Below are 19007 nucleotides of genomic sequence, written 5' to 3'. Positions count from 1 at the left end.
TCGCCTATTTCTCATATCAGTTTCAGAGAGTCACGGCTTAAATATTCCCGTCCTTTTCACATCGTGTGGCTCCCTTTAGGGGGCATAATAATCATAAATTCTCATTTATCTGTTTCTGTTCCCTGTTGAACTTCTAAACAAGCAAATGGTAGAATAACATCACAAAAGAATTCCGTGAGCTTAGTTATGCAATACGCATTCACTTCGTGTATAAATAATGCTCAAATCCAAAAATATTTCAGTTTCTTAACACTGATGCTCCAACAAATACATCGTCATCTCTACGATATGAAGTTTTCCCATAACTTCGTACGTAAAAGTCACTTTTACTCATCGTACGTGGACTATATAAAATTCTCGTAAAACTCTTAAATCTCTTGAAAACTCGTCTTCTCAGATATATGTTGACATATGTTGTTTTAATTAACCATTTTACTGGTGTCGATGACCGCTAGGTTCATTGTCTGAGATAAAATATCTCAGTAGCACAATCAATAATCACTTTTATATATGTTCGTTTCTGTCTCAAGGCTTCGGCAGGATAAGTCTACACATGCCTTGTGAATGTTCAATTCTACAATGCGTCAAGCCATTTAGCCAAACGGTTCACTCAGGTTTCTTTCATCGCGAACGGGCGATGACCTTCACGTTGCCATCCAGGTACTGAACACGACCGCCGCGATGCGTAAGTCTTCTTTATCAACTAAAATAAAGGTACATTTATTTCTAATTTAGCCCGATATGATTTGATGTGGATATAGGCTAAAGGCTTAAAAATAGATTCAACAAAATTATATAAAATTAAAAATTTTGCAAAAATAAAGGCTTATCCGAAACCAACTTTTGTTTTTCAGCATTTTCTCGCTTATCAACTATATTCCTCTTGCAATGTTATTGACGAAGTATCTGCAGTACCTGTATTTTTGTTTCTTCGTTGCTGTTTTTTTTTTACTTGCGGGGAGGGGAGAGTTCTCAGAAACGCTACATATGAGGCACAGAGAAGCGCCCCCATCGTCCTGTTGGCCAATACAGCCTCTTTCGCGCATGATACTTTCGACACCCATCAGGTAGAAGGTGAGAACAAATATCCTGTGTATATTTGTTCGTGAAGTTCTTAATCTGCAGATAATTGCGCTTTTCATGTATTTTGTATATCTTCATATGAGTTCCTTGCTTTTGTTTATTGATATACAGATACATTTTACGCACTATAAACTTAACCTGTGAGAGCCTAAATCCATCATGGCGATAGAACAGAACAGGATCAAGAAAATCTGGGTCGTATCAAATCGAATAGATTTAGGAGGTAAGTCTAGAGTTGGATAAATGCCACGGTATGTTGCCTAAAACGCGTAAATGTGAAATAATTGGGTAAAAATAGCAATATTCCTGGAACGCATAGTTCTTATTTAAACTACCATTGCTTAAATGCAAGCCTGTCAAACGTAAACAAACAGTCTGCTCTATGGAGACGAATAATGTACACTCGATCGTTTTGGGTAGTTTTTTAGGTGGAAGCTATTTCGAGCGCTACAAAGACAGGCGATCCTCAGCTGGGTGGTCTGCTAAGTAGATCGATTTTCGGCTCGATCTATCGATCCCGTACTCGATATGCCCGCCACTGCAACCTAACGTGAGTATCGCCTGTAGCTACAAACTTGTCGAAAGTAGCCAGGCCGTACGATATAAGGCATGTAAGGTGCTGAAAACAACACACAGACAGCCCGTGTGTCCGGTAGGTAAGCGCCATACGCATCAAAATATTGTTGAGTCGTCCATGGATTGAACGTAACTAATCATCACGAAATAATTATATATAGTTTTCTCAATTAACACATCGAAATTGAAAATCGGGGTGTTGAAGTTTCAAATTATCAATATTTAGCCCCTAATCACATTCCAAATACGACTTCCGATTACTGCGATAGCAGTCCGATTACTACGCACTTAACATTAACAGTTTGAGGATAAACACAATAAAGTTTCAAAAGAGTATGGTAATAAGATTTCGTAGTGCTCGTCATTTATGAAACAGCTTTCAGAAAGCTGTCACACTGAGTGTACACATGTATATTTACTCCATAGCGATCGAAAATGTTCAATGCCCGCTTCGCCCTGACAGATCAATGACATTGTTACACTCATTTTAAGCTATTTTAAACATTGCTACGTAGTCCGCTTCATTAACATCCAAACATATTGAATTTGATACATGAAAACACTCATTTTCTCCCAGGATTGATAAGATTAAGATGTTGAGGTATGTTATAGCTGCTCTCTGCGTCGCAAACATACCCTTGTTCCGGAGTGGAAATCGCCGATGGAGCCATTTGTTGAGGATGCGGACCACAGTTGCCTGTTGTTGTTTTTTATGACACAGGGGCATTTGCAATTGTACCCAACCACAAACATGGTCCCTGAGGGACCCACAGCTACAGTGCTGTAGCTCAACGTTTTGCCTACATGTAGGTACATGTATGTGGGTCAGACGGCAAAATCAGAACTGCAGATCAAAGTGTTCAGAAAGTGCACAGGTGACGTGGCAACGGGATACCATTCCGTGCGCCTTGGAATGTTATTTGGCAAATCTGGCCTTCCTTTCCTCCTCGATATACCTTCTAGTACTACTTTGCACCTGCCCGCTCAAAGATGTCTTGCTTTTTATCCATATTACTGCCATTTACCAAGTTTTTATGTGCCAAGAGAAGGCAAACCAGCAAGGAAACTTAGGCTAGATTCGCCGAATAAATTTCCTAGGTGCCTGAATGGTATCCGGTTCCCTGTCTATGCTCTTTCTGAATGATTGAACCTGTAGCTCTGGTTTTGCAACCGAGACACATAATCAGGCAAAACCTTGAGCTACAGCAGCTATGCGGGACTGTGCCACATGTGCCTGTCTGTGGTACAGACTGAACTGTACTGCTAATGTTTTTACAATGTCTACCTGATGTAAGCGATTTCTTACAGACGCGGTCACAGATCAGTATGAATCTAAAGTTCAATCAGCCTGAGATGGGCAGATTTCATTTCTGAGATTTTTAAAAAAACTTGGTCTCTAGATCTTGTAAAATAATTAGGTATCTTCTCAACTTTAACGTAGCCAGTAGTAAGACATACATGTAGGGGTGCAGTGAAGACAGACAGCAGACCAGTAGAAGTCAAGAGTTCTTCTGTGTATATATCATGGGCCCATCATTGTTCGTGTTCCATCATTGTTCGTGTTAGCATAATCTAAGGGTTTTCCATTGAGTGCTTCGTGAAGGCGAACAAATGTTCGTTTTTGATTACCAACTTAGATGGTTCAGTTAAACTTGACTAGGCCTGCCTGCGTTTTAGGAAAATGTCCCCATGCATTGGTACATCTCTGCTTGGTCTAGGTTCTTCTTTGCTGTAGTTCCTTAGGGCTACAGAACTGCAGCAAGATTATAGAGGTTCTGCTAATTGTAGTCTTGCATGCTTGCCTGTGTTGTCACCTGCTTACTCACAGAAATATGCACGCAGAGCTACCAGTAGGTAGTTCATGTATATATATATAATATATATATATATATATATATATACATACAACTCCATGTATACTGTATATTTTGCCCATGTTGAGAACTGGCACTTCAAGCATCAGACTCATCACGGCAAATTTGTGTTATGCAGTATTTGGTAATGTATATCCTTTAAATATTTAGAATGTTAGTGCCAATATAAAGTATTTCATAATTATCTATTGCAGAAGATACAGATCTAGAACATGAACCACCAATTTCGATGACAATAACAGATGACCTGGAATCAGAGAGTGTGCAACAAGTGTTCAGGGACACTCTAGATCTATCAGATGACACACTAATCCTGAAGGTGATTATCAATGTCAGTTGTCTTCTCATTGTCTCCCATGGACGTAGCTGATCCAGGATGAGAAACAAATATATACACAAAGGCACCTAACTTCTGTTTCTAGGAGAGGAAGGTGTTCAAGACATCAAAGCGCTTTTGTAATTGTTCTATATGTGTGTAATCCAAGCTTTACTCATTTGTTGAGGCATAACTTTACTCATTTGTTGAGGCATAGACAGTAGAGATTCCCCCCTCTACTGTCTATGGTTGAGGCAATCATCATCCATGTACATACATAAGATTGTTTCAATACATGAAACTTAGGTTATTGATATTCAGGTGACTTGCTAACAGGTAGTCGTAGTCTCAAGGAACATCAAATACAGTCACAGATCACCCTACATCAACGCTTAGTAAAATAGTGTTTGGATAACATAATTGTGGTCGCAGTGGTATTTACAGTGCTCTTTTCAGTCAGAAAAACCACGGTTTGAGGTAGAGTAGCCATCGGAAAACTGTGACAGATGCACAAGCAAAAACACAAACATTGCATAGACATTCAAGATTCTGGTAATAGTTCTTGAGGCAAATTCAAAAAAAGTTTTGTATTGCATTTTACAGCATTTGTGTCACATGTATTAAACTTGATTTTTTTAACCCTTTGAGTGCTGTAATTGTTGGCGCCAAAATTTTATTGAAACATTTTTACCAATTTTTATGAATTTTCTGTACTTTTTTGATAATTTTGGACCAAATGGACAATATATTGTTGGCTACAGTTTGTTATCAAAATTTTGACAAAAATCTGAAAAAATTGACATGGAGTATATTTTCTGAAGGAGACAAAAATTGACTTTGGCGCTCAAAGGGTTAAAACTTCCTAATAGTATAGTAGGGTGAGTCAGCTATTCATTTTTGATCAAATCTATCATTGAGCATTCCATTTTTCTCTTGACAGCTGCGAAACAGCAGAGGATCATTAATTCCAATTAATTGCCATATTCAAGCGAACTCCAAATTAGTGTAAGTAGATTTTGCTTCTGTTTGATTTACTCATCCTTAAAGTCAGCACATGTAAGACAGCTACTGATCAAATTTAAATGGGATTCATAAACATAGATTTATGCAAGTTTCAAAATTTTTGCCTTGATTGAGTATACACTTGGACTGATAGGTACTGAGGTAGTACATAGTGTTGCTAGAGAATGTGATTCATGTAAGTATTTTTTGATTGCAAGTTTGTCAAGTATGACAAATGGCTTCCATTTTATTGACATTTTAGAGAATAGTTTTTCTGTCTTTATGGTATGATAATTGCCCCCAATATGTGTACATTACTTCCTTAAAATAGTGATACTAATCCAGTTTTTGTTACCCAACGTTGAATTTTGTGGCAAGTGTCATTTGAGTGTAAGATATCTAAAAAACAGCGATAAATTCTAATTAAAAATAATTACTTATAACATGCATAATATTGATATTTCAAAAACAGACTTTGATGTTTAGGTGTGATAAGCAGTAAACCGATGTCATATCAAATTTATTGAAAGCGTAGGAGTTGTTGTGAATCTTCAAGTGTAGGAAAATTAAGCATACTTTCAACAATATCCTCTATCACCCAATAGTTTAACTGTACTTTGTGCTGTAACTCCCAGGGTCATGCATTGCATGCCTGGCAAAGTGATCTTCAAATTACATATTGATCATTCTGAAACACTGTGAGAGGGTTTGATGGTGATATTGGACTTTTATTCATGATGAAAGAGCTTAGAGACGACATCATCTAAGCGTAATTCGTCTTTGATGCATTTATCTCAATAGACCATACGTAATAGAAGTTGTCAGAAGATATCAAAATGGTATGTATATTTGCTGTTGTCAACAAACTGATATGAAAAATTATGTGAGAGAGAGTTTTTTGGTTTGAACATTGTTGTCATTTTTAAGTTGTCCATACCCACATGCAACCATCCATAAAATGTAAGACATTCCAAGTGTTTGATGAGCTAATTGTATTGTACTTTGTATGTGATCTGTTGTGTGCTACTGGTAGTGTGGACCACAAATTCGCGATAAAAATATGATGAAATTATGTTGGCTTTATTTCTTTTTGTGCAGTTCAACCACGGCCGAAAACCGTACAGATGCCAAACTACAATGAAACCATGGCCAGTAAACTTTCTAATATCATGAAAAGGGTAAGTGTTTCCTTGTATAGTGTGATAGTTGTGAGCTGTTCCTTTTTGATTATCTAGTCATTTATTTATTTATTTATTTGTTTATTTATTTATTTATTTATTTATTTATAATGACTACAGAATCTAGTTCAATATACATGTTCCAAAAAGTAAACATATAAACACACATGTACAACTAAATACAGAAAGAGTCATGGAGCTTAGATATTTGTGTCAGTAGAATTGGAGATACCAGAAACACACAAGTACATACAGAAAAAGTCACAAAACTTACTCCTTGCTTTCAGAATGAAACATCAACATTTTTATGCTTTTTCTTTTTCATAGATTGACAAGTTAGAAGAAATGTGTCCCCAGCTGCGAAATAAAAGAAACGAAAAAATTAAAAAGGTAACATCTTCCTTTGTGAATCACACAACGACTCTTAAGTTAGTGAAGTGCGGTGGTGAAATTGTTGGATAATAATGGAAGTCATTTACTTGCAAGCTTTTCATTCCTATTTCATACACATGGATTCATCCTTTTAAGTGTATTGGTATTGTACCACTGATGGTGAAAGTTTACAAGCCGTGCTACCATCTCACAGGGATGACTGTTAGAGTAGTGTTCATTGTGTGTTCAGTTCAAGCTAAAATCAGTGTTTTCTCCAGGTTTCTCTCACAAGGGGGAATATCGCCCCTCTGCTTAGAAATTTGGGAGCTGGGGATTTGTTCTGATTAAGGAGTACCATAATAAAGTATGCAACTTTAACCCTTTCACACCCCAGTTCCCTGTGTACAGGTCCAACTTTACCACAGAAAACAATGGATTTGGGAAAAACCATAGTGGTGAAAGGGTTAAGATAGGCAAATTAATTTTTTCATGGTTTTAGCAAATTAAGGTTATAGCATTGCTCAAGTATCAAATAAAAGAAACTCATATTTCCTTCTTTTTCCATCCAGTAAATGTTGAAGAAATTACAAGCCTACACAAATCATTTACACTTCATTTAATTTTGTAATCTGCAGGCAAACTCTTGTTGATAGTCTTTCAGCTTTACCACATCTGCTGATAGGAAACTTGTATCGCTTTACTGTGGCTACAGATAGTGGATTACGTCATCTGTATGATGTTACATCATACACAGTAATCATTCAGTGGAATGCACAGTAATCATTCAGTGGAATGCTATACTCTGTGTAAATCATAATCTCCAACCACATTATACTAAAGGACAATATGCTTCTGATTACTTGAAGGGGGATTTGTGCAATTGTGCATCCCTGAGAAAACACTGCTGAAACTGTATTTTTCAGTACTAATACTGCACAAACATTACTGGTTTGGCAAACAACAAAACACCCTACATGTGTCTCTAAGGTCTTGTGTGGGTCTTGTTGTGTTGCTATCATTTGTCAGAGAGATTAAAGGAACATCACATACACACGGGAGGAAGTACGGGGGGTGGGGGGGGGGGGTATATTTGGGTCAATCTCTTCTCAGTGCACTGCACAATCAGAATGGAGTATACAGTAGCAATGTTGAAAGTGGCGTTATAATTCATTCCTAAGATCAAAATATATATGCGTCTAGGGAAAAGGTTTAACTTGATATGTTTTACTATTTTATGTTTTACATGTACCATATCATGATCTTGCAACAAGTTTGTCTCCCATCACAGCTTTTGCATGTAGCAAATGTACACTCAATTTTTTTACAGCCTGTAAAATCTTCCATTCGTACTATCAAATTTGAAACTCCTTTATTCAGTATTGTTGACCTTTTTTTAAGCAACAAGTGAAAATAAATATCCAGACAAATAGAAAGGGGCTTGTTACTTGAAAAAGATTTGATTGTGAATAATTCAGAAAATTGTATCTGTGTGTAATATCAATTTGTCTATAACAGATCATCCTATAGCTTGAAACTATACAGTAGAAGACTAACTTTTACAGATTTATTAAATATAAAAATATGTATTACTACATATTTACATGTAAGATCATGATTTTTGACCATTGAAATTTTAAAAAGATCAGTTACAGTGGTTTGCTTTGAAGCATTGGCATTAGACGAACTAGACATATTGTCTAAATCGAGGTGTTGCCAACACTGTCGGGTGCAATTAACAGCTAAGCGGTAACATGAGTCGATCATAAAAAAATCAACTCTGCAAAAGTTGAAACATTGTCTAGCAGACGGTCAGACGTAGTCTAAACAACACCACCACATATGTCCAAGCACTGTCCAAGTCTTATCACTTGCTTTCAGGTGTAGTTGTTTTGACTACATCTGACCTGCTGCAAGACAATGTTTCAACTTTGGCAGAGTTGATTTCTCTGTGGTCGACTGGAATTACTGCTCAGCTGATAATTACACCTGACAGCGTTGGCAACACCTCAATTTAGACAATATGTCTACTTCGCGTAATGCCAATGCTTCAAAGCAAACCACTGTAATGTAAGTTCTACTGTGCTTACAGTCTCTTTTAGGATATTGAAAACATCAAACATGTATATGTAGACCACATTGAGGATACAGGTTTTGTTTCTGTTTGCTTGTTCTCTAGGAAATGGAGGAACTCAATGAAAAGATGAGGTTTATGAACCAGCGAATGCGACAAGCCGAGGCACAGAAGTGGAAAGGGATGTTCAAGAAGCACCCTTTGTGGTGATAACATTCTCTCTGTTGGTAGGAATGGAACATTAGATCTTGGGAGGGGCAGTAAAAAATGGCAAAAGGCAGGGTGATTATAGTGCATTTTTTTCAAGCCTTCCTGTCAACATCCAAAAAAACTATTCCCTATCAGTGAAAGTACAAAACACAAGAATTCTGGAACAATGTACGTATGCTCTCTGTTTGAGCCTAAAACAATACATCAAAGTTTAGATCTTACCAAAGTTCAGAAGGTGAAATAAATCTTGTATTGCCATACTGATCACCCCCTCTCCAAAGATGTAATGGTGCATTCCTATCCTTAAAGGAAAACAGTCATCGGAATTGCGCTTTCTTGTTTACAAACAATGTACATGTATTTCGTGCACGATATCTGGATGCACCTCATCATCAGAGCTGCAGCATTTAAATTATACGATGTAGATTGTGACAGATATGTTTTAACATCCATCAATCGCCATCGTACCTTGGATACAGTGGTGCCATTGGTCACGTGGGTCCTATGTGATCTTTGACCACAGTTCGGATGACTGTATCCCTTTAACTGCAAAACAACCACAATATACAAGATAACTCTTTGTCATTGTATCTGTCTGTAAAATATTTCATATAAATTATATTTTTGGAACAAACATTCTGTATGAGTGTTTGTCTTGAGAAAAAGTTATTTTCAATTGTGATAATTGTACCCTTGAAATCAAAAACGTAAACTTTTGTTAACACACAACTCGTCAAATGTTAAGTATTAAAAAATGGCATGTTATATCAGCGTGTTCATTTTTAGCCGGATGCCGGCCAAATTGACCGGCTACTTTCGTATTTTGGCCGGCTACTTTTCAGCACTGTTTCGCTCTCTGGCCCGGAAATTCTGGTTTTGATAACAATAATTAGATTTTTTTGGTGGTCTTGCAAGCCGCAGATAATATTTCAGAAGTGCCGATGTGGCTATATGTAGTCTAGCAATTTACGCGGTGAACTTGTTGCTATCACTGTGGTACCGCGATCAGCGAACGTGTTGTACTGTACACCGTGACTGGGAATCGCTCTCGAGGTGAACCTCGCTCGCCCGATCACAGCCGGAATTATTCCGACGTTCACATCGGGTATAGCCGAAAATTGGACTAACATACAATTACGTTATGCCCGCGAATAGCCGACCATTTCCGAATGAAGCCGACTTTTGTTTCGCTCAAACGCGGAAGAGAAAGTCGACGCTTGAGAGCTTTGGTTTTCTGCGTAAGAGTAGGGCCTAGCCTGATGGGTTTGGTAGGTTTTTGATCAAATCTAAAGCGACCACAAGTTACTGAGTCTCATTTTTCATACTTTCGAAACGCCACGTCAATCTATCCATGGTCGATCACGATGTCAACTCAAGTCGATCGACATCGCGTTTTGTGGAGGGGCCGTGGTTGTGTGCATCGCGGAAGAGAAAGTCGACGCTTGAAAACTTTGATTTTCTGACTTTGTCTGTTGGTTTTGGGAGGTTTAGATCAAATCTAAATAAACAAAAAATTACTTGGTCTCACTTTTCGTACTTTTGAAACGCTACGTCGATCACAGTGTCAAATTTCAGGTCGACCGATATCGCGTTGTGTGTAGCCTACTGTGTTACAATTGACTACCGGTGCTTTGTACACACGGTGTAGGACAGGCTGGCGTTCAGTGTCGTTAGTTTGAGGTTTTATCAAACATGAACACTGAAATTTAGCTCTCTTTTTCAATTATATTCAACATCAGCAAAAAATCAATAATCAGCTCGCGGATTCGTTTTATTGTGAAATTAGTACAGTGAATTAAAATCACTGAAAATTGTGTTCCTATAATTCATTGAATTGAATAAACTCTTTGATTTTACTGTATCTTCAATCAAGTTTATTTAAATCAGTAAAAAACTTTGTACAGCCAGGCTGGTCAGGATTCTAGCGGATCGTTTTCTGGGTTGTGAAAACCCCTATTCTATGATGTATTTCAAAATGTTTGTTCAAGTCATGAGCTAAACATAATTCTACACAACAGTCTGGTGAAATTTTGCTATTATCCTTGTTAACTGAATGCAGTTGACAGGCCCGAGTGATATCAAATTAATTTTTCTGACTTTTTAAAACTTTATCCCTTGAAAACATGTTGTAATTGGCAATGATAATGATTATTCTGTATTCTGAAATGGTCTTTAATACTGTACAAGAATGCATAAAATTACTCCAAAAATGACGTCTTCAAAATTTAAAAATTTCTTGCCCACAGGGACGGGTGACCCCGTCCCTGAAACCCTCCCCCTTTGTGTATGTTGAAATAGCCTTTTATACACTGTATAAGAATGCATGAAATTGCTCAGAAATGTCTTCAAATTTAAAAATAATCCTTAACACTCTCATGCTGAAATGGTCTTTCATACAGTACAATAATGCATGAAATACTCCAAAATTTTAAAAATTTCTTGCACACAGGGAGGGGACCCCTCCCTTACACCCTCCCCCTGTGTGTATGTTGGAATAGCCTTTTATACACTGTATAAGAATGCATGAAATTGCTCAGAACTGTCTCTCCCCCCCCCCCCCCCCCCCCCGCCCAGGGAACCTGGTTGCACACAGAAGCTAACCGCCTACTTTTCTGAATATTCCGCCTACTTCAAAAATTTTTGAGAACCCTGTTATATGGTCTTATAACTAGAGAATGAAGAATATGGTCTCAGCATTGTAGTACTATTGTATACAGCAGCATTTGCGCTGAGCTCTGTAATATTCTAGAAATATGACTAGGAGAGATGAACATATACTAACAAAACCAGAACTTCCATTTGCCAAATCATGGTTCAAGTTAAAGGGCCAGAAGCAGTAATTTTTGATGATTTTTCACTATTTATGTTTGGTATGTAACCTGCCTTTTCCTGTTCTACTTTCCAAAGGATATTGAGATACTTAGTATTCAGCTTGTTACATGTAACTCGGCCTGTTCATGTGTAAACACCATTGTTGTTGGTGACTAATTAATTCACATAAAAACAATAACAGTGTATGTTACATAATTAGATGCTGTGTTGACAAGCTAAATACCGGTAGTAAAACATATTCATATCTATAGTCTCACAAAGATTGACGTTCTCCTGGTATTCTGACTGGTATCAGTCATTTTTCAATCTTTAATGTGTTTCTATTGTATTAGATTTACAAATGCACGTTTGTAATGAGTTTGACGTGAGCAGAGCTGTGAGGACAAAGGTTGCTGGTACCAGTATTGTGAAATTTCACAATGGCAGGTTTGGCTAATGCTGATGTAAAGTTTCCTGTCAAACACTGTTATGCAAGTGGTCAGTGGAGTTAGTGTGTATATGTAATACTTTGCCCATGCAAAACGTCAGTACAATCCACCACTATCTTAGGGGATCTCGTTGTATTTATTCACCCTGTACGGTGCCCTGAGACAAACAGTGGCCCTATATTCCTCAGTTGTGCCATCTTTTTTATTGGATCAAACAACAAAAGAGAGATCAGACGGTATTAGTCCTTGTTCAAGCCAACCCCGACAATCAACTGACATGACAGTTGTAAGATTGTGCAATATGTTATACCAATATGTGTAGTTTATGTTAGTAATCGCAGTAATGTCCCTTGGGACAATATTCCTTCACTATTACACTTGTGTAAATAAAAGTTACCCAAGACATTTGAAGTTGCTGTAACCAGTGTTATGAATAAATTATCATAATTTGCACATATACATGTATGATTTGTGTATTATCTTCACTTTCAATCAAAAGACTCTGAATGTAACGGTCTTGTATCTAAGCTCCTCATTTGGACTTCACACTGCTATCTAGCCTCATATTTTAACTCTGCTGTCAGTGACAGGGGCCAAATCTAATAGGTGGATGTGTGGTGTCATTTGGCGTCCAATGTCCATCAACTTTTTACATTCAAAGCTTCCTCAAAACAGCCAGCCCAAATTCTTTAATATTTAGAGTACAGGTCCCTAGTGATGACCTGAATCAGATTTGTTCAAATTGGTGAAATATGCAAATTTGTATTTTTGAGGCTATTTTTGTCATGTTGGTCAAAAAATCTTGAAAATCTTTGAAATTGCTTATCAGATAACTTTAATATTTATGATATAGGTCCCTAGGGATGATGACTTTCAGATTTTTTAAAAATTGTGCAGAAATATGTAGATTTTTTTAAAAGGCAATTTTGTCATCTTTGGTCATTTTTTTCTCTTTAGAACCGCTTGTCTGGCAGGTTCCTAGGGTTATCATTGACATAATGATGAAATATGCAATTTTGTATTTCAGGGCAATTTTTGCCATTTTCAGTCAAAATTTGTTTTGTCAAAAACTACTCATAGCTTTGATAATTGGTAGACATGTTTTCAGGGATGATCTTATGTGATATGTTCAAATTATGATCAAATTATGCTTTTTGCAGCTATTTTGACATTTTTTGGTCACGCCATCCTGAAGTGAGCTATCAAAGATTTCCACCTTCTTTTTCAACACATTTGTCATAAATAGTTATTCTGTACATAACACAGCTAGTTCTATCGACCACTAGATCGCTTGTCTATTTTTGAAATGTGAGAAGAAATACATTGTCGTAAACCACGCGTCTCTTTGCGGCTCTTTACGGCAACAGGCGTAGGTCAGCAGAGCGGAATATATGCTCTGGCTCACGAAAATGGAAGAAATAGTGAATTTGCCTGAGAAAAATACCAACTTAAGATGCCACTCTGACAAATGATACACTGTTTTCTGCAGGAAATAAATCACAATTTTAGCTCACATTTGGTATACCAATGTGAGGTTATCGTATAAGCTGAAGTTGGTGGCGTATGTATGTATGTGTGTATGTATGTATGTACCATGTGTGTATGTATGTACATATAGTATGTCCATCAACACCAAAAACTCGCGAACCGCTGCACTTTTCAGCTTGGTATTTTGTGTGTTGATGCATCCTGAGCTATAGATGGGATTTTGTTCAAATGAAGTTTGCATTGCTAAAATTATGCAAATGAGCTTTAAAATGTGAACATGGTCAAGAATTGATAACTCAAGAATCGCTGTTTTGATTGCTTTGAAAATTTGTGTGCAAGTACCTTAGGTGAACCTTATGCAGTTTTATGAATATCGTGAAGATATCTTGAATTTTTATATTTTTGCTGAATTTTTTAATTATTTTTCTCATTTCAAGTAAAAATTCTTCTTCTTTGAAACCGCCAGCCCAGTTTCTCTTAAATTTGGGTTGAATGTTTTCAAGGGTGTTACCCTTCTAATTTGTTGAAATTACGACAAAATTGGAAAAATTACTGTTTTGGGGCAATTTTTGTCATTTTTGGTCAAAGAATCGTAAAAAATTTTTTTTTTAAAGCCCCTGGACAGACAGCTTTTATATTTGGTGTACAGATGTCCAGGGATGACGATAGTTAGATATGTGGAAGTTGTCCTGAAACTTGATATACAAATTTGTATTTTTAAGACAATTTTGTCATTTTTGGTCAAGAAAACTTGTTCTCAAAATTACTTTTCTGACAGTTTTGTAATTTGGTACAAAAGTCCCGAGGGATGTTATCAGATAAATTTTCTGCTCAAGGTGTTGGGAAACCCAGATTTTTATATTTTAGGTAATTTTCTCAGTTTGTGACCTTAAATGACCTACACCAACCCAGGATATGTTGTGAGACAGTTTCGAAGCCTGTGAACATAATTTTGTCATATTTGGTATCAATTTATAGTAAAATTTGATCCAGAAAACAAAGCTTAGGTATTTTTTTCATTTCAGACCAATTTTTGCAACTTTTCCATGTAAGACACACAAGAACTGATGAGAAATTTAGATCCAGGATAATTCCAGATGTTGTAATCACCCCCCCCCCCTTCCCACAGTAGAAGACATTTCATTATCTGTAACTAATTTAAATGTTGTTTACATTTAAATTATAGCACTCATGGCATTAATTAAAAAATTCCCAAGGTTGTAAATACATTTTCTGCCATCTGGCCTTATGTAAATATGGTCAACCTAGAGGTGGAACATTTGATATTCAGGAGGGGGTAGGGTCTAGAAGACTGATGAGGTAGCATTACTTTTTACAGTACATTTTTATCCCACTCTTTATTTTTCGCCACTCTTCAAACCTTTTCTTTTTGTCAAGCCTTCTCTGGCTAATTTTTTTGTTGACATTTGCTTATGTATGTAGGATCTGCTTGTCCTATTGCTATAGAAGTTGATATTCATGTTCCTAAAGATGACCTCCAGTACCTAAGTCGCAGACCTTATTTGCTTTTGTCATTCTTGTTTTTCTGGTTTAAATATTTCTTGAACGGACCAATTCAAACTGAATGTGAGCATACTGTCCTTGACGGTATTTTTATCTTTTGGTGATCTGTTGTCCATTTATTGGTAGGACCTTGTTTAGTTCTTATCAGTGTCTCATTGCCAACCACCAAATACCGTAGTTTCAATGCAGCGTGTTTGAAATACTTATGATGCAAATTTACATTTCGACGCCAAATTCCGATAGCCGAAGGCCAGCGATTTTTTATCACAACTGGAAGTTGTGATATAGTAGTAGTTTCAACCGGTGAAAGATGTCGTCCATTTCCGTAAACGACAAAAAGTCAAAAACCGCTGAACAGACTGCGTTGATATTTGGTACAGATATTCAGACTGGTTTCAAGGTTCCAATTCGGAAAAATGGAGCCAAACGGAGTGGCGGTTAGATAGTTTTGCGAAATTTCTAACCCCCCTTTTTAACTAATTGATTTTAGGGGTCTTTCATATATGTAGTTTTGGAATGTACACCAATCCTGCATTGTGGACTGTTTTATGAGTTGTGGAACAGAAATGAGGGTTTGATGAATGTTAGAAATATGCAGGATGGCTGATTCAGAGTATCAGAGATTTTCATGAACTTTTGGTGATAAAATTGATAAAAAACAACATATTTAATGTTTTAGATTTCTCACTTTTGTTAAGACCCTTAACATTTATTACCCGACTTGATGACATAACTAGCTGCTGGACCTGTTTACTGGCGCATTGATTTAAAGACTAAGATAGTTTTATTTTGTGATAAGAACGTGTGATTTCGTAAAACATAGTCTATTAGCCTGGAAATGTGATTGTTGCGAATATTGTTTACCCCACTGACAACAGTGTGGTTTGAAAATGGCCGGAATGGGCTATTACGGAACTTCTTTTTGTGTGTGCATGTGGATCAAAAACGTGTATGGTGTGATCAACCCGTTCAGTGAGAGAACAAAGGACTCTTGGCTTTGATATCGAAATCAAGAACAGAAGACACTACCGTAGGTCAAGACAAAGGTATGGTATAAATTATCATTATTTATATTGGAAAGAAGCTTGGTGACATTTTGTTCGTGTATTGTGCGATAGAGAAGAGTGTGGGGCATGATTGTTGTTACACATGACGTCACGATAGGATGAGAGCGATAGGTGAGGTTGTGGTCGTGAATAGTTTTAAGTTTATTTGCATAAATCACAGAGGGACCGTACGTAAATGTTGCGTTGAGTGTAACCATTCTCTCAAAGGGCTGTTTTCAGTGAAATGCTGCATGCTGAAGTCTCCTTCTGCAGGCCGCCTCATCAAAATGATATTGATACTATGCAAGAGAAACTTATCACTTTGAGTTGCGGCTTGATATAGGGACCGTGGGTGACGTGTAGACAACGTATACACTTTAATTACAAATGGCAAAATATTGACGTCTTTGCATACTATATGTTTTTTCTTCTCATGAAATCATGTCACGATGCCTCCCCAACAGAAAACTATAGCTATAATAAAATGTTGTAAGGTGTTGAAACAATTTACCCTCCTTCCTACAAAGTTGCAATGTATTGAAACACTTTACTCTCCTTTCTACAAAGTTACAAATTCCCTGGTACGTGAAGCAAACATTGTTACTGTTGGATACTGTGCTACAATACATCATGGACGTACTAGTAACGACCATGGAATACACTGACTGAGGCTGGGCTTGGCTTTGCCTCTCGTCCCGCGTACCGGTCGTCCTTTTTATAGTCCAAGTTTTACCTACCTTGCTTTTATCAAAATTTGGCCTGCAATTAGTCAGTTTGATAGTAAAAACCATTATTTCAAAGGAAACTTTCACAAACAGAGTCATAATACAAGGAAAAGGAGAAAAACTTGAGCTTTTCTGAAAGGTCAAATCTGGGTCATCTTATGTGACCCCTTAAGTACACAATTATGGTTCAAAAGAAACCACCTAGGGAGGTCCAATAGGTACAATCTTATGGTAATAGGTATAATTTCTTGGTGCTTTCCAACTAAATGGCATTTAGCTTGACTGACAGTTTAAATTAAATTTTATTAACAGTTATGGCAAAGGGAAATTGTCAACAGTAGTTGCAGTAAGCATAACCATTTCAAATCTTTTTTTAGAGCTGCAATTTTTGCATGGTTACTTAACATCAAAGCAACAATTCAAAAGTAAAACAATTAAAATTATCCATTTGGACTATTTCAAACTGCTTTAACTTTTGCAAGAAATGATGTGATTCTGAATGTTTTAATATTTCAGCAGATTCCTCCATTTTAATGATGTAGTAGTGAACATCACCAGACATTTCTTGATCATATCAAAATATCAAATGAAAATGTTCCTGGCTACAATGTTATCATTATCATTAAAACTATTATTACTCTTAAAAACATTTGAATTGAACAATATCATTGTGTCTTGTTTTAAAGGATTTTAGCCTAACCCTTTTTGTCTCAAGAAAAATACTTATGCTGAAGATGTTATTGAGCCTGCTTGATCACAACTATGACACAACACCACATACTTGTATCTACCGGTACACTGCCACTATGCTACCGAATGCTTTCTTCTGCAAGGAAATTTGTATTTGTGTGGCTGACAAAATTTGCGTCATGACTTAAAGACTGCATAAATGTGGCACATAACTTGATGAGCTTGTACTGTATATGTATGATAAGTTGTCATACTGTGAACACTGACTGAATGCTGCAGAAGTATTCTGTATCTGTAGTAATATAGCCATATTGCTACCAGTAATACTTCATATTGCTACCAGATTTTTAGAATTGCCACCTAATTATTTCTTTTGGCAAAAGTTTACCACCAGAAATGAAAATATTTCTATCCCTTTAATGTCATAAAAACACAGATAATTAATGTAATAAAAACTAAAAAAAATATTTCTAAAAACTATGTAAAAACTATCATGAACAACATACAAAACATTGTGATCCGTAAAATTAGGAACTCCTGAATGCCGAGAAAGCTGTTGCTACACTTGAGATCATAAAGTGTTTGAAAAATTTTTGAATTTGAAAGGAATTTTCATCATTGTAGTTTAACTTTTCATTTGATAAGTGTAAATGTCAAGCACTTTAATGGTCATGTTTTGCTGATATATATTTCTTTAGATGTTTTTTCCATAATTTTTCACTGTTTTGTACATTTATAGATGTAATGTCTATTTAATGATTACAAGTATAATTGTAAACTTTCATTGTTGAATGCTTATTGATTATTATAAACTGAATAATTTTTTTCTTGTCTCTCTACAGGATAGTGCTCAAGCTACAAAGTTTGCTACATCAAAAGACCATGAATGGACCTTGTGCAATGAAACCAATGAAAATACAAGTAACATTGTGGCTCAACATATTACTCATGATATGACAAATAAAAGTACAGTCAAGAAAAGCAAACATAGTAACCTGTATCATGTAAATCAAAGTAACCTATGTCATAATTTAAATGTAACCAAAGAAAGTGCACTTGAAAGTACCACCTGTAACAACCAACAAAGTAATAGTACCAACAAACATGTAACTGATGTAACCAACAAGGGTGAACAAAGTAACTTGTACCATGTTAACCAACAAAGTAATTTGTGTCCAGATAAAAATGGAGACAATAGAAGTACATATGTTAGCAGTATTAAATAATAATAACAGCAAAGTGTAGTTGATAGCAGCAACAAACATTTTAAACTATATTAAATTCTGGTACGTGGTAGTACACATCAAGAAAGTACACAATTTAGTATTGGATCCAGAGGCAAACAGTGCACATGCAATGCATTAATTTCCCTTTGTATGTCATTACAGAGGCACCTTATGACAAGAGTAGATTTAGATAAAATTCTGCACCCGGGAGATGAACTATATATTTCCATCATTACAGATTTAAAACTGAATGATAATTTGTTAATGACCTGCTCATGTTCGATGACCTACCACACACTGTCTTCATAAATCCATAGCATTATGGCATCAAAAGGGGTCAAATATATACCTTTGTGATCAGTCACC

At 36.4% G+C, this 19007-nt stretch overlaps 1 protein-coding gene across 1 annotated transcript; it reads left to right on the top strand.

The window, feature by feature from the left end:
- Positions 1 to 1175: 1175 nt before the first annotated feature.
- Positions 1176 to 12399, top strand: LOC139142310 (uncharacterized). Its single transcript, XM_070712214.1, has 7 exons — positions 1176 to 1306; positions 3728 to 3852; positions 4790 to 4854; positions 5653 to 5690; positions 5950 to 6029; positions 6357 to 6419; positions 8578 to 12399. The coding sequence occupies exons 1-7, from the start codon at positions 1243 to 1245 to the stop codon at positions 8680 to 8682; spliced, it is 540 nt and encodes a 179-aa protein (XP_070568315.1). The 5' UTR covers positions 1176 to 1242; the 3' UTR covers positions 8683 to 12399.
- Positions 12400 to 19007: the final 6608 nt, after the last annotated feature.

This window comes from Ptychodera flava, chromosome 10 (assembly GCF_041260155.1).
Source record: "Ptychodera flava strain L36383 chromosome 10, AS_Pfla_20210202, whole genome shotgun sequence".
NCBI classification, from domain to species: Eukaryota; Metazoa; Hemichordata; class Enteropneusta; family Ptychoderidae; genus Ptychodera; species Ptychodera flava.
This window is presented reverse-complemented; position numbering and strand designations above follow the sequence as displayed.

What these genes read in the sequence shown, in the direction of transcription:
- LOC139142310 (XM_070712214.1), top strand. Translation starts at nt 1,243, where the DNA reads ATGGCGATAGAACAGAACAGGATCAAGAAAATCTGGGTCGTATCAAAT. An exon ending in TGTCAGAAGATATCAAAATG is followed by an intron (nt 5,691 to 5,949) that starts GTATGTATATTT and finishes CTTTTTGTGCAG; the next exon opens with TTCAACCACGGCCGAAAACC. An exon ending in TTTCTAATATCATGAAAAGG is followed by an intron (nt 6,030 to 6,356) that starts GTAAGTGTTTCC and finishes TCTTTTTCATAG; the next exon opens with ATTGACAAGTTAGAAGAAAT.